Source organism: Thunnus maccoyii, chromosome 20, assembly GCF_910596095.1.
Source record: "Thunnus maccoyii chromosome 20, fThuMac1.1, whole genome shotgun sequence".
NCBI classification, from domain to species: Eukaryota; Metazoa; Chordata; class Actinopteri; order Scombriformes; family Scombridae; genus Thunnus; species Thunnus maccoyii.
The window spans coordinates 5566108-5581526 of NC_056552.1; the positions used below are offsets into that span (position 1 = coordinate 5566108).

Here is a 15419-nt window from a genome sequence, read left to right on the forward strand (position 1 = left end):
ACCCAGCTAGAGGTAGATGTGTTCACTATATCCACCTTTTATGCATCACGTTGCACAAATCGCAAAGAAAGACGATTCAGTCCTATAAAAAAAAAGTGACATAAATACAAAGAAAATCTGCATCTTTAAAAAAAAAAAAAAAAAAAAATCTTCTAATATGAGGCAGAGATGATGAAGATGAACTGATGTGATGAGTCAGAAAAGACAGAAACAGTGATTCAGACATGAAAACATCTTCATCTTCATCACAACGAGCTCCACACTCTTCAGGCTGCCTGTCTGATCTGTGACAGACATGTTCACCCACCACCACCTTCCTCTTCCCTCCTCCCTCCTCCTCCTCCTCCTCCTCCTCCTCCTCCTCCTCCTCCTCCTCCTCCTCCTCCTCCTCCTCCTCCTCTATTCAGTCTGCAGGCCTGCTGACAAATGCAGCTCACTGCAACCTCTCACTGCAAGCAATTAGCTGCAGGAACCACGTGTCCACGCAGGAGGAGGATTTACTGCCCGCAATTCATTCAAAGACAGTTGAATCAACAGTAACAGCAACTTCTGTCTCTTTTCATTTCTCACAAGCAAAATACATTTAAAAAAAGTAAACATTAACAGAATAAATGTGTATATAATAGTTTTTAGGCTTCTATTGGATAAAATTAGGGTCAAATACTTTAAAAGTCAGTAAAGAAAACATCATTTTCTATAATATCATGTCAAAAAAACATGTGAACAGAAGTTTAAAACCTGATTTTTTTCCCCTTCAAATCAAATCCAACCCCCCCCTGACTGTGCCTCTGCTCCTCTGTTGTCTACACACTCAGTAAAAAAAAAAAATCTTTGGCAAACTTACTTTTTCCCCTCGGATCTCATCTTCACATCAAGACAGATTCTCCGTCCAGTCCAGAGTCAGCGGTATGTGTGTGTGTATATATATCTGACGCTGTTTGTTGAAGTCCTCCTCGCATTTCCCCCCTCACCCCCCCTCTCCCCTCCACCCCCTCTCCCCTTCAAACTAAAACTCCTCCTCGACCCCCAGACGGTCCAGTGAAAAGAAGACAAATGATGTGCTGAACAAAGCCCCACATTGAGGGTCTGTCTTGCAACTTTCACAGATGTCATATTCTGCTAGAGTGTGCTGCTAAAAAGGAGAAGAAGAAGAGGAGGAGGAGGAGGGGGGGAGAGAAGAGCCTATTGAGTCTGGTGAAGGCCTGACATTTTCAGCACATAAAACCAGGACCAGAAAACACCAAACAGTCTCATCAGTAGCTTCACTTTACAGCAGAGTTATTAGTTATTATTTTCCATCTTTTCTGAGCTTCTGATTGGACGTTTTCTTCTTCTCAGGTGAAGCGTCATCACCTACATAATCCCCAAGATGCGAACTTGCGGCTGCTGCTATATTTACACAAATTCGGATCTACAGGGTATATATAGATGACAGGTCATCAGCCTCCGTTAATAATTCAGTCATCTAAATCATCCTAATACGCCCGTCAAATATTACAAATATAACTTCAACATTTCTACATTTTACAGTTTCAGCCGAAAAAACCATAATATTTCCTCTTTATAAATGGTTTATAAGCTGTAATTAACTGCTTTATTAATGGTTAATAAATCATGTAAAGCAGTTATAAGCTGATCATAAGATGTTTATTTAGTTATAAATGTTGGTTATTTATAATGAGTTTCTCACTTTCTAATAAGCAATAAAGTGTCCTGTTACACTTATTAATGAGTCATTAATTAAGTCTGCAGTTGTAAATGTTAATAAGTTGTTAATATATTGATTTTGGTCCTGATCAGATGATCCAACCTGACAACCACAAAGTTATTCTTATTGATGGATTTATTAGTGATCTATAAAAACATTAGTGATTTATTAACCGTTAATAAAGTCATAAAATCCCTTCATGTAAAGTGGAACCAAAGAAGAAGAACTTCCATCCTGTAGGGCTGCAACTAACGATTGTTTTCATTATCGATTAATCTGTCGATTATGTTCTTGATTAATCAGTTAGTTATTTAGTTTATAACATGTTGATCTGTTTCACAAAACTTAAGATGCAACTTAAAACGTCTCGTTTTGTCCACAACCCAAAAATATTCAGTTTACTGTCACAGAAGACTAAAATAAACAGAAAATATTCACATTTAAGAAGCTGGAATGAGAGAATTTTAGCATTTTTACTTAAAAATGTCTCAAAACGATTAATAGATCAACAAGATAGTTGCTGATTAATTGTCTGTCGATGGACTAATCGATTAATCAACTAATCGATGCAGCTGTAAAACCCACACAGGTTGAAATAGATGTTTTATAACTATATGACCTCATTTTATCTTCTCAACGTTGAGAGAAATCATCAACACACTAAAATCTCTTCACTCATTATTTATAATGAGTATTTACAAGGTTTATATTGTTGAATTATTTGTGTCACTGTAACAAGCGACAGAGTTGTTTTTTTTATTGATTAGTTGATCATATAACTGCACATGCACTAGTTTATATTCTGGCTCCAAACCTCTGAATCTCTGCTCTCGTCTCATATTTCTTATTATAAGAACTCAAATCCTTCACTGAAGTAAAAATACATAAACAACATTGTAAAAGTATAAATCCTAGTAAAAGTACACAAGTTGTCCTCTGTAAGTGATGTTATCAGACTGTGTCTGATACAACAATGTTTAATAAGCATTTTAAGGTTGTAGTTGCTGGTTTATTTACTTCAGACACAGTGAACTCAGAGGTCGAGCTCCTCTAAAAGGTCAGGAGATAAATCTGAGAGGATGTGAGCTGATTAATGGGAGAAAAAGATAAAGTTCTGCTGCGTATATTTGTATTTATCTGTTGCACTTTTCTCAAATCTTTGCTTGTTTTTGAAATACTGGATCATTTTACCTTTTCGGGGCCTCTAACAGTTTTAAATTTGAAACCATGTGAGGAGTTTAGAGGGGAAATGTCTCTTTGGGGGGAATTTCAGATCAAAAAAAACAAAAAACTTGGACTGTTTTGTACTTTTGTTGCACAAAAGTATAAATTCATCTTCAGCTCGGATGAAAATCAACATCATGTGTCACAAAAACAATAAAGTACAAACATTTCAGCTCTTAAACATCTGAAACAGCCCCAACTAGACACTGATTTACATTTGATCTCTATAAACTTTTGACATATAAAGTAATGACAGCTGTCAGGTAAATGTATAAATGTAGTGGGAAAGTATAAAGTGGCGTCAAGTAGAAATACTCCTCAAAAAGTACTTTCTACTACTGATGATTCAAAAAGAATCATAAAGTAAAAATAAATAGCAAATCAAGCTGATGAACAGTCTCAATCTGACTTGTAGTAAAATTATAATTCATAAGAATTACATTAAAAAAAAGACATTTTGAGGCCACAACCTCCAATTAGAAAAAGCTCTCAGGACAAAGTATGAGGGATTAAAGGTTTATACTCTCCTCTCATCCTGGGTAAAGCGAGAGGAGATAAACAGACTCTGCTTCTTCTCTGCTCTGCCTCTAACCTGCATGCCCCCGATGATAAGAGCTGAACCGGGGGGAGAAAAAGAACCATCCATCATCGGCCTGGCCGGTCTGAGGCGCCCTCTGCTGCCTCCAAACACGCATTACATCACCTCCAACAGCAGCCTGCCAGATGTTGAGCGTCTAAACTTCCCCCCACAATAAAATAGTAATATGTATTTGTATTGTACATGTATTTTTATCATCAGGCTTTAAACGAACTAATCTGCATTAAAGGGCGGGAAAGTGTTGGCTTCTTTAAAGGAGGGTATGGTTGAGCTTTTTAGGCTGTAATTCAATTTAAATGTTAAATAAACAGTTTTATGGTTTGCATTTAATTTTAAAGCTGAAATAATAATTTATTATTTACATTAATGGCGTTGAAAGTGGAGCTGCGTGTGGAAAGATTGTTTAAATTGTTTTTATTCTTTAAAAAAATAATGTTTTAAAGCTTTATGATTCCTCTACAACCTGATTATTCACTGCATAGTTTGCATGACTTTAAATTCTTATTTTCTGACTCTAAAATGAATCTTCCTGCAAAGAAAAGTCGACAAAACAGATGTTTGCAGCATGTTTGCATTGATTTTTTTTTTTTTTACACAAACTACAGCAGCAAGAGTCAGAACTACATTATAAAAATAAAAATAAAATCTCATTGTAGTCTTTTGTCTCCTGTGCAGGAACACAGAGTGTCTCCAGGCCGGAGTCTCGGTGGTGACACTGCAAAGCCTGACGCATCTGCGGCTGCAGTCTATCGTCTACTGACCCAGCGATGATCCCGCCGCCATGAATTATGCATGAGATCCGGGTCCAGATTACCCCTATCAATATGCAATACTCATTACGCTGCTTAAATTGCCACTTAATAGTTATGAATATCTGGAAAATGTCTGGGACCCATATAGCACCACCACTGGTTTTAACTTTTTTTTTTTTTAATACCTGAAATGAAAAAGACTTTTTGGAAATATTACATTTAAAATCCTGGCAGCTTTTAGTTTACTTAGTTGATGAGGTCGTTATGTTTTATTAGTTGCTGATGGATAAAGCCCAACATTACAGGCTCGTCATTTCTTTCTTTAAAGTCAGTGAAGCCTGCTTGTGTCCAGCTCTCCGGGGTTTGTCCGAGACTTCACCTTTGGCCGCTCGGTGACTTGACAGATCGAGATAAAAAATCACTCCGAGAGCTCAAGTTCGTTTCATGGCAGCTCCACAAAAGCTGCCCCCTTTTCTCCCCCCTCCCCTCCTTCAATAATATTATGTGTGCTAGAAATAAAGCACTCTTTTATTTTTATTTTAATATGTGAAACTCAACAGTATTTGCACCACTGAGCCAGAAAGGCCTGCAGAGCCACTTCTAAACTCATATTTCCATTTAAATCAAACATAAAGCAGCACTTCCGCGTGTGTAAACATGAGAGAAATCATGTTTATATCACCACTTTTGAAACTCAAAACACAATCCAATCTCATATTTGCTAAATAAAATTCAAGCAGCCACAATAAATTTTTTTTTTCTATTATGGAAACTTTTTTTTTTTTTTTTTTTTTCTCTCCAGCAGCTCAAACTAAACATGACTGGACACCACAGTCCAGCCTTTGCAGTCCCATCCACGCAGTTAAGCCGTCACTTTCATTCAAGGTTGTGAATTATATAGTACATTGTCTACTCCCCAAAACCATAAAACCAACTTTATGGACCTCACGTGACTTTTCACAGTCTGTAAGTAATATAGGCCTATACAATCTTTGGTAAGGGGGGATTTTTACCAACTTCAGCCTTGACTAGCTTTATACACACACCTGTAAAGCCAAACCACTCTCTTTTTTTTAGGGGGATTTTTTTTTTAAACATTTTTTTCTACCACATGGCAAACATCTCGCTGCAAAAAAGAGGTAAGATTTTAAAAACTCTTTCACCCTGTCTCTGCTAAATAGTTGCACCAATAAATATGGCCTAAAATCTTGTTGTTTATCTGACACTTTAACAACTAATTCAAGAGGGTTAAAATCAGACTTTTACGCAGCTTCTCCTCCTAAAACCTTTGACTTTGTGTTTTTCTAATTGATAACACAGTGGAGACACATTCCAAGCAAAAAAAAAAAAAAAAAAAATTGAGAGAAACTTTTTTTATTTCCAAGCGCTATGAGTTCACTTACAAATACAAAAAGCTTATTGGCGCAAAGAAAAAAAAACAATAATAAAAAAACCGCTTACATCACTGCCTATCCACAGAATAACCCTTTGCACTAAAAAAAAAAAAAAATTGATCACATTGACAGGTTGAATACATTTGCATTGTTCATAATTAGTTCTAAACAATGATAATAGATGCACAAAAATACCCCTAGAGCTACACATTGGCTTGTTTGTTTTTTTTTCTTATGAAAGTTTATGGATCTGGCCACAAGATCAAAAAATAGCAGTAAAACTGACACTAAAGCGCTTTGAATGGCCCCGAAATACATTAGGTTTACATTCAATGAAGAGCAGCATATGGTTTGGGAACTTTTTTTTTTTGTTTTTTTCTTTCTGTACAATGAATTTACTCCTGTTAGACCGTCAAGAAGTTACAATAAAGAGCTCAAGTTGAAACACCTTCAAGATATATATATAGACAGAGAGAGAGAGAAGAGAGAGAGAGAGCAAAGAGCATGGACAATTCATTAATTAATACCCCCAATAATATTTACATCTTGTTTTCTTTTTTTTCCTCCCCAAATAGGAACATCTAAGCTATCATAATACAACAACAGTAAACTAAAAATGGCATTTTAAGACCACAGGATACTTCTTTTTCTATCACAATAGCATGCTGGAAGGTGCTGCGCTTTTTTTTTTTCTTCAATAGCTTTACAGTACTCATGGAATTCTTTCTTTTTTTAATCATTTTTTTTCTTTTTTATTATTATTATTATTTTTTTTAACTCTCCTCCAAAGTTATTCAGTTGTGGAAGGCGCTCCCACCCGTCACGAGACTCATGCTTTTCAGTTTATTGTCCTTCTTCCACTTCATCCTGCGGTTCTGAAACCAGATTTTGATCTGTCTTTCGGAAAGACACAGGGCGTGGGCTATCTCTATCCTCCGCCGTCTGGTTAGGTACCTATTGAAGTGAAACTCTTTCTCCAGCTCTAGCGTCTGGTAGCGGGTGTACGCGGTTCGGGCCCTTTTCCCGTCAGGTCCAGTCATATCTACAAATTATTATATTTTTATAAATATACAGAGAATTAGCAGCTGCACAACAACAACAACAACAGCAAGATAGAGATAGATAGAGATAGAGAGAGAGAGTTTGAGGCTATACTTGTGCAACATGTAATGAACATGCAACCAACACGACACATATAAACACACACACACACACACAACAGCTTCTTATCTTAAGCTCGCGCCGGCAGCCAAACAAACAAACAACAACAACAAAAAAGATCCACATGTAACAACAACCCCATCCTCTCTCTCTCTGACTGTTAACCTGCAACCCCTCAACGACAGCACAACAACCCCCATAAAGACTTTACGAACACTGCCTTCATCTCATCTCATCCACACCGACCTGCTCACTCATGCAACACTTGACAGATTTATGACGCACCGTCAGCGTGACATCCTTCAAAACCAAATATTATTAGATGTGTAAATATACCATGGCTTATGTGCAGTTTCCGCATCCAGGGGAATATTTGTGGCGTTTGGCAATCATTTGATGTGGGAGTAGAAGAGGTGGCGTTGGCTTCCTGCTGCTGCTGCTGCTGCTGCTGCTGCTGCGCCCGAGGTGCCGCGTTGGAGCCGCCGCTGCTGTGCGCGCTCTCCTCGGTCTCGGAGGCGATGGCGGCGGCGTCCTCTATCTCCGTGAAATGAGCGCCGCTGTTGCTTTTGTTGAGACTGTTGCCGGTCGAGGTCGTGCTCCGGTCAGACGGAGGAGATGGGCTTTTTAGTTCCAGCGGCTCACGGTTGGCCGAGGCGCACGACGGCGGCGGCGGCTGCTGCTGCTGCTGCACCGGATCTGGAGATGAGAGCGAGCAGTTGGGTGTCTGTCTGTACCGCGCGTCCGGCCCGAATCCCCGGGCATCCTCTCTCACGGCCCCGAAGTGGTTGCCGGTGTTGGTGCGGTTCACGGTTAGGTCCATGCCATTGTAGTTGTAGCCGAAAGACCCGGAGTGCATGGTGCCAGGGTCTCTGAAGGAGCCGCTCACAGCGCCGTTAGTCCCATAATTTAGTAACTGATAGTCGGAGCCATTTGGATAGCGCCCTGAGAACGAGTTTACAAAGTACGAGCTCATTTGCTTGGATTTTTAAAGCCTCGATTTGTAGATCTTTGTCGCTATAATCCTGTGTGCTTGCACGATTTATGGATGCAATCATGAATTATAAGCAATGAAGCCCTACTGTACTTTGCCAGGTATGCGGCCAAATATGGGAGCGCGTTCGGGAATCACGTGCCTTTGTTGACCAGTCGTAAATCCTCACTGATGACTTCAAGAGGTAATTCATGCTCCATGGTTACAAATGATGACGAAATAATGGTCGTTAGGCTCCAGTCAATGGTGCCTCCCCGCTGCGCTCCCGAGATACCGCGCAGGCAGAGAGCGCCATCTTCCGGACAGGCCGGGCAGCGCTCCGCCGGGACGCGCTGTCAGGGCCCCGGGAGTCATCCATCATTTATGTAACACTGATAATATAGGCCACAAAATGCTCAGGTAACACATAACTGAGACTTATCAGCCGCAGGTGTTGGCAGTTTAACGCGCAGTGCGTCAAATCGCGAATTATTTTCATCTTTACGCAGCTTTAGTGTGAATTTATGGGTTTATTGTGACTCCAGAAGCATCACAGCACCTTTTATAATAACAACAATAACGTAAATAACAAGTATTTTTTTTCTCATGAGTATTAATGACGCCACAAGATTTTCCAATATACATCAAAAAGCCTTTATTTCTATGTACAATTTCCTAAACAAAATATTGCACACAATATCCAGATGTGCATTGAGAACACATGGTGAACAACAATAAATAACATGTAACATTTTTTTTCCTGTAACATCTGTACAAATATTTTTTTTTTTTATAACTGTTGATGTAAACAACAAGCCTACAGACCACAGAACAAACACAGCACAAGATGTACAATGAAGGACGAAGCTTCTTTTTTCTTTTTGTTTTTCTATCTTTTTTTTAATGCCATGAAGGGAAACGATGGTTAAAACTCAGCAGGGTCCTACAACAGTGAGGTAACAGTGTCCAAAAAAATAACAACAACAACTAAACACTATAAATTATGTACATTTTGGGCGGATTTTGCATAGTCCCCTAAATAAAGACACGAGCACAAAGACAAACAGAGGAGGACCTGGTTTTAACCTAATGCAGACATCACCGTGCAGATACTGAAATAAACTCTATCACGTCTCTAAAATGGGATTTTTGCAGCATTTTATCTACAAAGAAATAATACATCATTTCATTTTTAAGGAGTGTGCGCGCGCACACACACACATGCCTTCCTTTCCAGTGTCCCTTTCTTATTCTTATTATTATTTTTAGCTCTTTTTCTCCGTCTGTTCCTCCTCCTCTTCTTCTTCGGGTGTCTTTGACGGATTGAGGAGTTTGTTCTCCTTTTTCCACTTCATCCTGCGGTTCTGAAACCAGATTTTGATCTGTCTCTCGGTCAGGCAAAGGGCGTGCGAGATCTCTATCCGGCGCCTCCTGGTCAGGTAGCGGTTAAAGTGGAACTCTTTCTCCAGCTCCAGAGTCTGGTAGCGGGTGTAGGTCTGTCGGCCCCTGCGGCCACTGCTGCCAAACGGGCCTGGAAATGAAAAAAACAAAACAAAACAATAAATCCATCAGTTATTCAATTCATTAAATGCTTGCGTTAAATTGAGATGAAACTGCGCTCAAAATCTGTGCTGGTGTATCTAAAAAAAACACAGTCAGAGTGTTTTCAGGTGTATTTCAACTCCAAATCTCATTCTTACAACATATAAATAAACTGTTTTGATTTGTGTAAATTATAATATAGTAATTATCTGTACTTTCATGTATTTTCCTATAATAATCCTTTAAAAGCTTCTTCTAGGTGCGCAAATGTCTGATGGTGCCACTCGAGTAGCTTATATTCATATATTTTTTAATTATACTCTATAATTTCACTATATTTCCAATACTATTTCAGTATTAAAGCTATAATACGCCTGATAGTGAGTTTATAATGACCTTTAAATATTTAAAAAGCTCCTCAATGATGTCATTAATGTGGGCTGCTGTGTGTCTGTGGTGCGCAAAAGTGACCTCATGGTGCATTTTCTCTCTTGTGACATCAGTAGGCTGTATTGTTTTATAACATTACAGTAGCCTACAGTCAGTCAGAGGTAATAGTGGACAAAGCTCATATTACATGTTTGTGTGTTTTTTTAAATCTCTAATTATATTAATATTTTTCTTTGTGTTTATATTTCAAAAGTGCGCCATATTTAAAAAAGCGTTTCTGCGATATTTATCCTTTCTGAGGTGCCATGTGACGCGGGCTGAGAGCTTTAAGTTACAGCTCGGCTGATGGAGGCCCAGTCTGTATGTGAGGTGCGTGCGTGTGTGTGTGTGTATGTGTATGTGTATGTGTATGTGTATGTGTGTGTGTGCGCGCGCGCGCGCGCGCGCGTATGTGATGATGATGCCAAAGCCCCTCAGGCGCAGGAAGATCCATGCGCAATCACTATAATCACTAAACCTGCTTCTTTTTTTGCTTTCCAAGCTCTGTAATCACCAAACTGTTTACTGTTTTATTGTTACTAAAAACGTGATTAAATATGTAGAGACAGTCTCGCAGCAGCTGACAGGTCTGGCTCACTTCATCACGCGGAGCAGGACTCTCGTACCTCCAAGGCAGCGTGACAACAACACAGTAAAAAACGCAGAGTTTGTACTCACCGGCCGAGCAGGCGTTCATCCTCTGCATCCACGGGTAGATCAGAGTGGAGGACTTGTCGTCGAGGCTGCTGCTCATGCTGACACTCTGTTCGGGGCACTCCGCTTTGCTCCGCTGATGCTCCTGAGTGACAAACAGCGGCTGGTCCTCGCGGCTCGAGAAAGCGCACGAGCCCTCCGCGTCCTTGTAGAAAGTCCCGACCGGGTTGTAGTCGCACGGCGCTCCGCCGCTGGTCCGGCCGTAGATGGCCGCCGCGGCCGCTGCGCCCGTCTGCTGGTAGTAGGACGCCGGGTAAACCTTCTCCTGCATGTTGGCTGCTCCATATGTGGCCGCGTTGGAGTAGTGTCTTAACGGATCGGTGTATCCCGAGGAATATAACGGTATCTGACCCAGGAGAGAGTCCTGTCCTCCCGGTAGAGACACGGGAAAAGTTGAGTTAACAAAATAGGAACTCATTGGGTGGACAACGGGGTGTATATACTCCGGAGGAATATGATTTGTTGTCTTTTATAGTCCAAGTGGTTTTGCCATTACTTTATCGGAGATTTGGTTTTTGCTGAAAGGGGGGGTTGTGAGGTGCCACTGAATACAGAGGGGAAGTGTACCATCTGATCAACCTCTGGCCAATCACCGGCGTCTGTGCTTGCACTATTGCACCCATGGGGGGCTCTTGTTGCGCGCAGGGGTCCCCTGTGAATCGAAATGAAGCGCTCGAGCCTGTCGGGTCTTTACGCACGCTCACGCACACAGTCGCAGAGAGATGCTGCGACTCATGGAAACACATATGATTATAAGAAAAACAACATACTGTATATGAAGCAGCTGGATGTGAAGTATTATTTCGTTTAATGCAAATAAAGCAGATTCTCTCTCACACACACACACGTTACCAAAATGCGCAATTTGCGCATTGTTTCCGTTTTACGCACAAATGTCCGTCTCTCTGTCTCCTCCCCCGCCTCTAACCTTCACTTCCATCACGTCAAAAAATAATCCACTGTAACTAATAAACACTGTGTATCCTCAATGCAGCCGCCAGAAGTGGCAATCCTATCATGATTATCGATTTTCAATCTAAACTGGGTGCAGAAATAATGCGCCAATAATGTTGATATTTTCACTCTTCAGAAGGTTTTGAGGTTCTGATGTTTCTGATTCTCCCTCATCAGCTGTGATTGACGTCCACGAGGACGCGCAGAGAGCAAGGAAGGAGGGACACGCGCTTCCACACAGATCATCACCATCATCACCACCATCATCATCATCATCATCACACACCGTGAACAAGTGGACTCTAATTTCACATTTTCCAAAAAATGTTGGAGATTGTAAGTATTTGTCTGGATGATCAATTATTCACCTGTCAATAACTGTGTTTAGGATTAATTAATCAGATCAATTAATGTTACTGTTAACAGCTATAAGTATTATTATCATCTATCAATTAAGTAATATTAGTTTCTTATTAGTAGTAGTATTATTATTGATCATCACGGTCCTGCAGTTAAGGCCTCTTCTTCTTTTTTTACGTTAATAACACCACGTTACAGGATTTTCATACAAAAATACTGTAAAATGTGTTAATTTAAGTGTAATTATTTATATTTATGATGTTTATAATTCAATTTAGAACATTTATAACTCTTTAATTAGCTTTTTCCATTGGAATAGTTACAACATTTAATAACAAGTAAAATAATGATAACGAAATAAAGCGCTGTATTGTTAATATAATCTTAATATAATGATTTAATCCATGTTTTTAATGGATAAAAGCAGAAAAATACAGATATAGCAGAATATTAGTTCATATAAACATGAATAATGCTGTTTTTCCGTCTTTGGTTTTTGCTTAAAACCTTCTGCGCTCCTGATGTGAACATTTTTATTTGGATAATGTTTCTAAATATTTAAATCTAAAAAAAAAAACAAAAAAACCCCAGTACATTATAAAATATGTTAATCTTTGTCCTGTTTCCGCCTCAACCAGGCCGCAGACCTCTGCAGCTGCTGCACATTTTTGGGGAAAGTGTTGAAATCAAAGAGCCACACAGTGTCTGACAAACTACAGAGTCACTACAACACAGACATGGAGACACATTCAAGCTTTCATGTCACATGATGCTTTTATATAAAACACTGACAGACTGTTCGTATCACACAAGACGCAGAAAAAACCGCCACAGAAGCCTCAGAAACACAACAGCGTGTTTAAAACTGCGATTATTAACTCAATAGATTTGGATAAATCACAAATAAGACAAAAACAGAGCAAATATTCACTCAGCATTTACAAATATCCGTATAAAGGAAACAGAGGAAGCTCGATGAGGCGACAGCGCCGCGCAGCTTCAACACAGAATGAAATAAAAGGAGGAAATAAAATCATATAAAATAATATAAAACAGAATCAAACGTCTCAGCAGAGCGACATGTGAATAAAAAGCAGCTGATTTTTTTTTTTATTTTTTTTTTGGAGAAAAGCATTTTCGCAGCAGCAGCAGCAGCAGCAGCAGCAGCAGCAGCAGCAGCATAGGCCCTGCATGACCATCATCATCATTATCATCATCATCACCAAAATCAAGCTTGTGTGGCCTGCAGCAGAAGCCGAATCCTCCTCATATAACACTCTTTTTTTTTAGGCCTTAAACTTTAAACATGCAGCTATGCACATTTTTTTTTTTGTAGCTGAGATGTTTGTGTTTGAAGTCGCTGCAGCATGTCAGGGGTTAAAAACACAGAGAAGTTGTGAATGACTCGTCACAGCGTAAGAAAAACAGACGCTTTGAACTGGATAATTGCCATTTCTTTTAAAGGTTTGATCCTCCTCGTTTCCTGTAATCTAAACATCAGGCCTACAGTGACAGTTGAGCCACAACAACGTCTGCAGCGGCGCTCTTGTGCCGAGTTAATCGCTGGCAGATTAGAAACATGGTTGCCCTTACCTTTGTTGATAATCCATCATTTCCAGTGTTGGGGTGCCACTCTGCTGGAAGCTCCTCTCGCTTCCTCTCTATCCTTCTCTCCTCCCTTCACCACCACCATCATCAAGAAAAAATCCCCCACTTTGTTCAAATGATTTCATGCAAGTAATCCCACCATCCAGGAGTGAGCAGATCCTTCATTTTCACGCACAAGTGCAGCCACATTAACGTGACGCACGCATCGCGCAGAGAGAAGCACCGTCGTCCAGCTTTTTTTTTTTTTTTTTTTTTTTTTAAATCACGCACCCGCCGGTTTTCACTGCAACACCGTCTGCAATATACGCGACATAGCTTATACAAAAGCGCCCAAGAAGAAGAAGAAAAAAAAGAGGTTGTGTTACTAGTGTTAAATGAATGAGCCTGTGGAAAAAAACAGCAGCTGCAATATAACCTCATGGGAAATAAGTTCCCATTCCTGCTGTCCACATGACCGCCAGCGACCAATCCCGGAGCCCAGCGAGTCGTAAACTTCCACGGCAAAAGTTGTAAATTTTCATAAACAGCAGCCGTTTTTGTGCTTTAGACGTGCTTTTCTCATCGCCATCTTTATTTTTTTTTCTTCTTCTTCTTCTTCTACGAGGCCTGAAATGTTTTAAATGTGTTGCTGGATTGAAGATAAAAGTGTAAAGATTCAGAAATACATGAATGTTTTTTTATTTTGTGTGTGTGTGTGTGAGATTGACGTTGTTGTTGTTGTTCCGGAGCTGCTGCACTTCAACCTTTTTGTGACTCTAAAGGTCTGTACAGCTTTGTTTTTGTTCCCTGATCAGAGCTGCAGTGTTATATAGATATTTAAAGACTTATATGACACAATATTAGATGATTTCTGTTGGATTTTAAACCTTGTGTGACCTGTTTCACCTTCATTACCAAATTAATCGTCTAATCTCAAAAACCTCAAACGCTGATGATTGAGCTTCTTTTTTTTTTTTTAATCTGAATGATATAGTTTCAGGCTGAAAGACTTTAGCATTAAAGACTATAATCATCTCTTAAAGTGCAGTTTCCTGCAGTCAGAGCAGATCAATGCGGCTTTGACCACAGGCCAAAGAGGCTATTTGCGGTCATGAAGGAGGGATTTTAAGGTCACAAACTTTTCTATGAAGATTGTAAAGTACAAAATTAAAACTTTTCACAGACTCATTTCTGCTAAAAAAAAAAGCTTCTTATCATTTCTTATGTCTTATTTCCGTTTTGGATATTTTTTTTTCCAGATGGCTTTCCTGTGATTTTCACCTCCAACGAGGATTTCCGACATTTATAGACGCAATAAAACCATAAATTCCTGAAATGCAGCACATTCCCTCCCGCTTTCATTTTTCCTTTTTCTTTCTTTTTTTTTTTATGGCCTCCAGGAGACACAAACTCCAACAAAGTGCCTGTAATATAATATCCCGTAAAATGTAAAGCTTTGTATGTTTCTTAAGTAAATGTCTTAATTAAAAGCATCACAGGCCTTTAATTTCATCTGTATGTTATCTAACAATCAGTCATAAATGTAACCTTATATATAAAATAATAATGGAAATAAGTTAATTAATGAAAACTGTATTTATTTCTCTCTGAAGGCCTGTGAGTGGAAAAAAGTCACAACTGCGTCTGTCAGGACGTTTATTTCATGTTAATTTAATGTTTGTTTTTTAAAGTTTGACTGAATTTCTGTAATATTTCAGTCAAAAAATGAAAAACAATATTCGTTGTGTCTGCTGGTAAAAGTCTTAATTAATAAAAAATATGTTTATTAAAATCTCTTCGTTTCAATTCAGTCGATTAATTTCAGTTTTATAGGTTTAGATGCTTAATTAGACATTTAATTTATTCTTTCTTTTGCATGATACCAACTGTACATAACACAATAATAATAATAATAATGTTTTTAATTATTGTCCAATTATTTTCTGAGCAATTAAAAATCATCTTTAATACACTTACAGGCCAACAATATTATAATATTAGTGTGAGATGCAGCAGTTTGTGGTGT

General features: G+C 39.1%; 2 protein-coding genes and 1 long non-coding RNA gene across 10 annotated transcripts in view; 1 reads left to right on the forward strand and 2 right to left on the reverse strand.

The window, feature by feature from the left end:
- The window catches only part of LOC121886560, a 38065-nt gene that overhangs the window by 16522 nt on the left and 6124 nt on the right, over window positions 1-15419 (forward strand). For 2 of the 8 annotated variants that reach the window (XR_006092777.1, XR_006092780.1), the window contains exons 4-5: window positions 4206-5421; window positions 11624-11782. This is a non-coding gene — a long non-coding RNA (uncharacterized LOC121886560). Of the gene's footprint in view, window positions 1-4205; window positions 5422-11623; window positions 11783-12444; window positions 12923-14115; window positions 15010-15419 lie in introns of those variants that run through there. The other 6 variants (XR_006092778.1, XR_006092775.1, XR_006092776.1 and 3 more) reach the window with 6 other exon arrangements.
- hoxb5b (homeobox B5b) lies at window positions 5661-7810 on the reverse strand. The gene is made up of 2 exons (XM_042396622.1): window positions 7174-7810; window positions 5661-6718 (listed from the first exon to the last, which is right to left on the reverse strand). The coding sequence occupies exons 1-2, from the start codon at window positions 7808-7810 to the stop codon at window positions 6471-6473; spliced, it is 885 nt and encodes a 294-aa protein (XP_042252556.1). The 3' UTR covers window positions 5661-6470.
- Window positions 9060-11616, reverse strand: hoxb6b (homeobox B6b). Its single transcript, XM_042396627.1, has 2 exons — window positions 10457-11616; window positions 9060-9338 (listed from the first exon to the last, which is right to left on the reverse strand). Exons 1-2 carry the CDS (start codon window positions 10908-10910, stop codon window positions 9073-9075), a joined length of 720 nt encoding a protein of 239 aa, XP_042252561.1. The 5' UTR covers window positions 10911-11616; the 3' UTR covers window positions 9060-9072.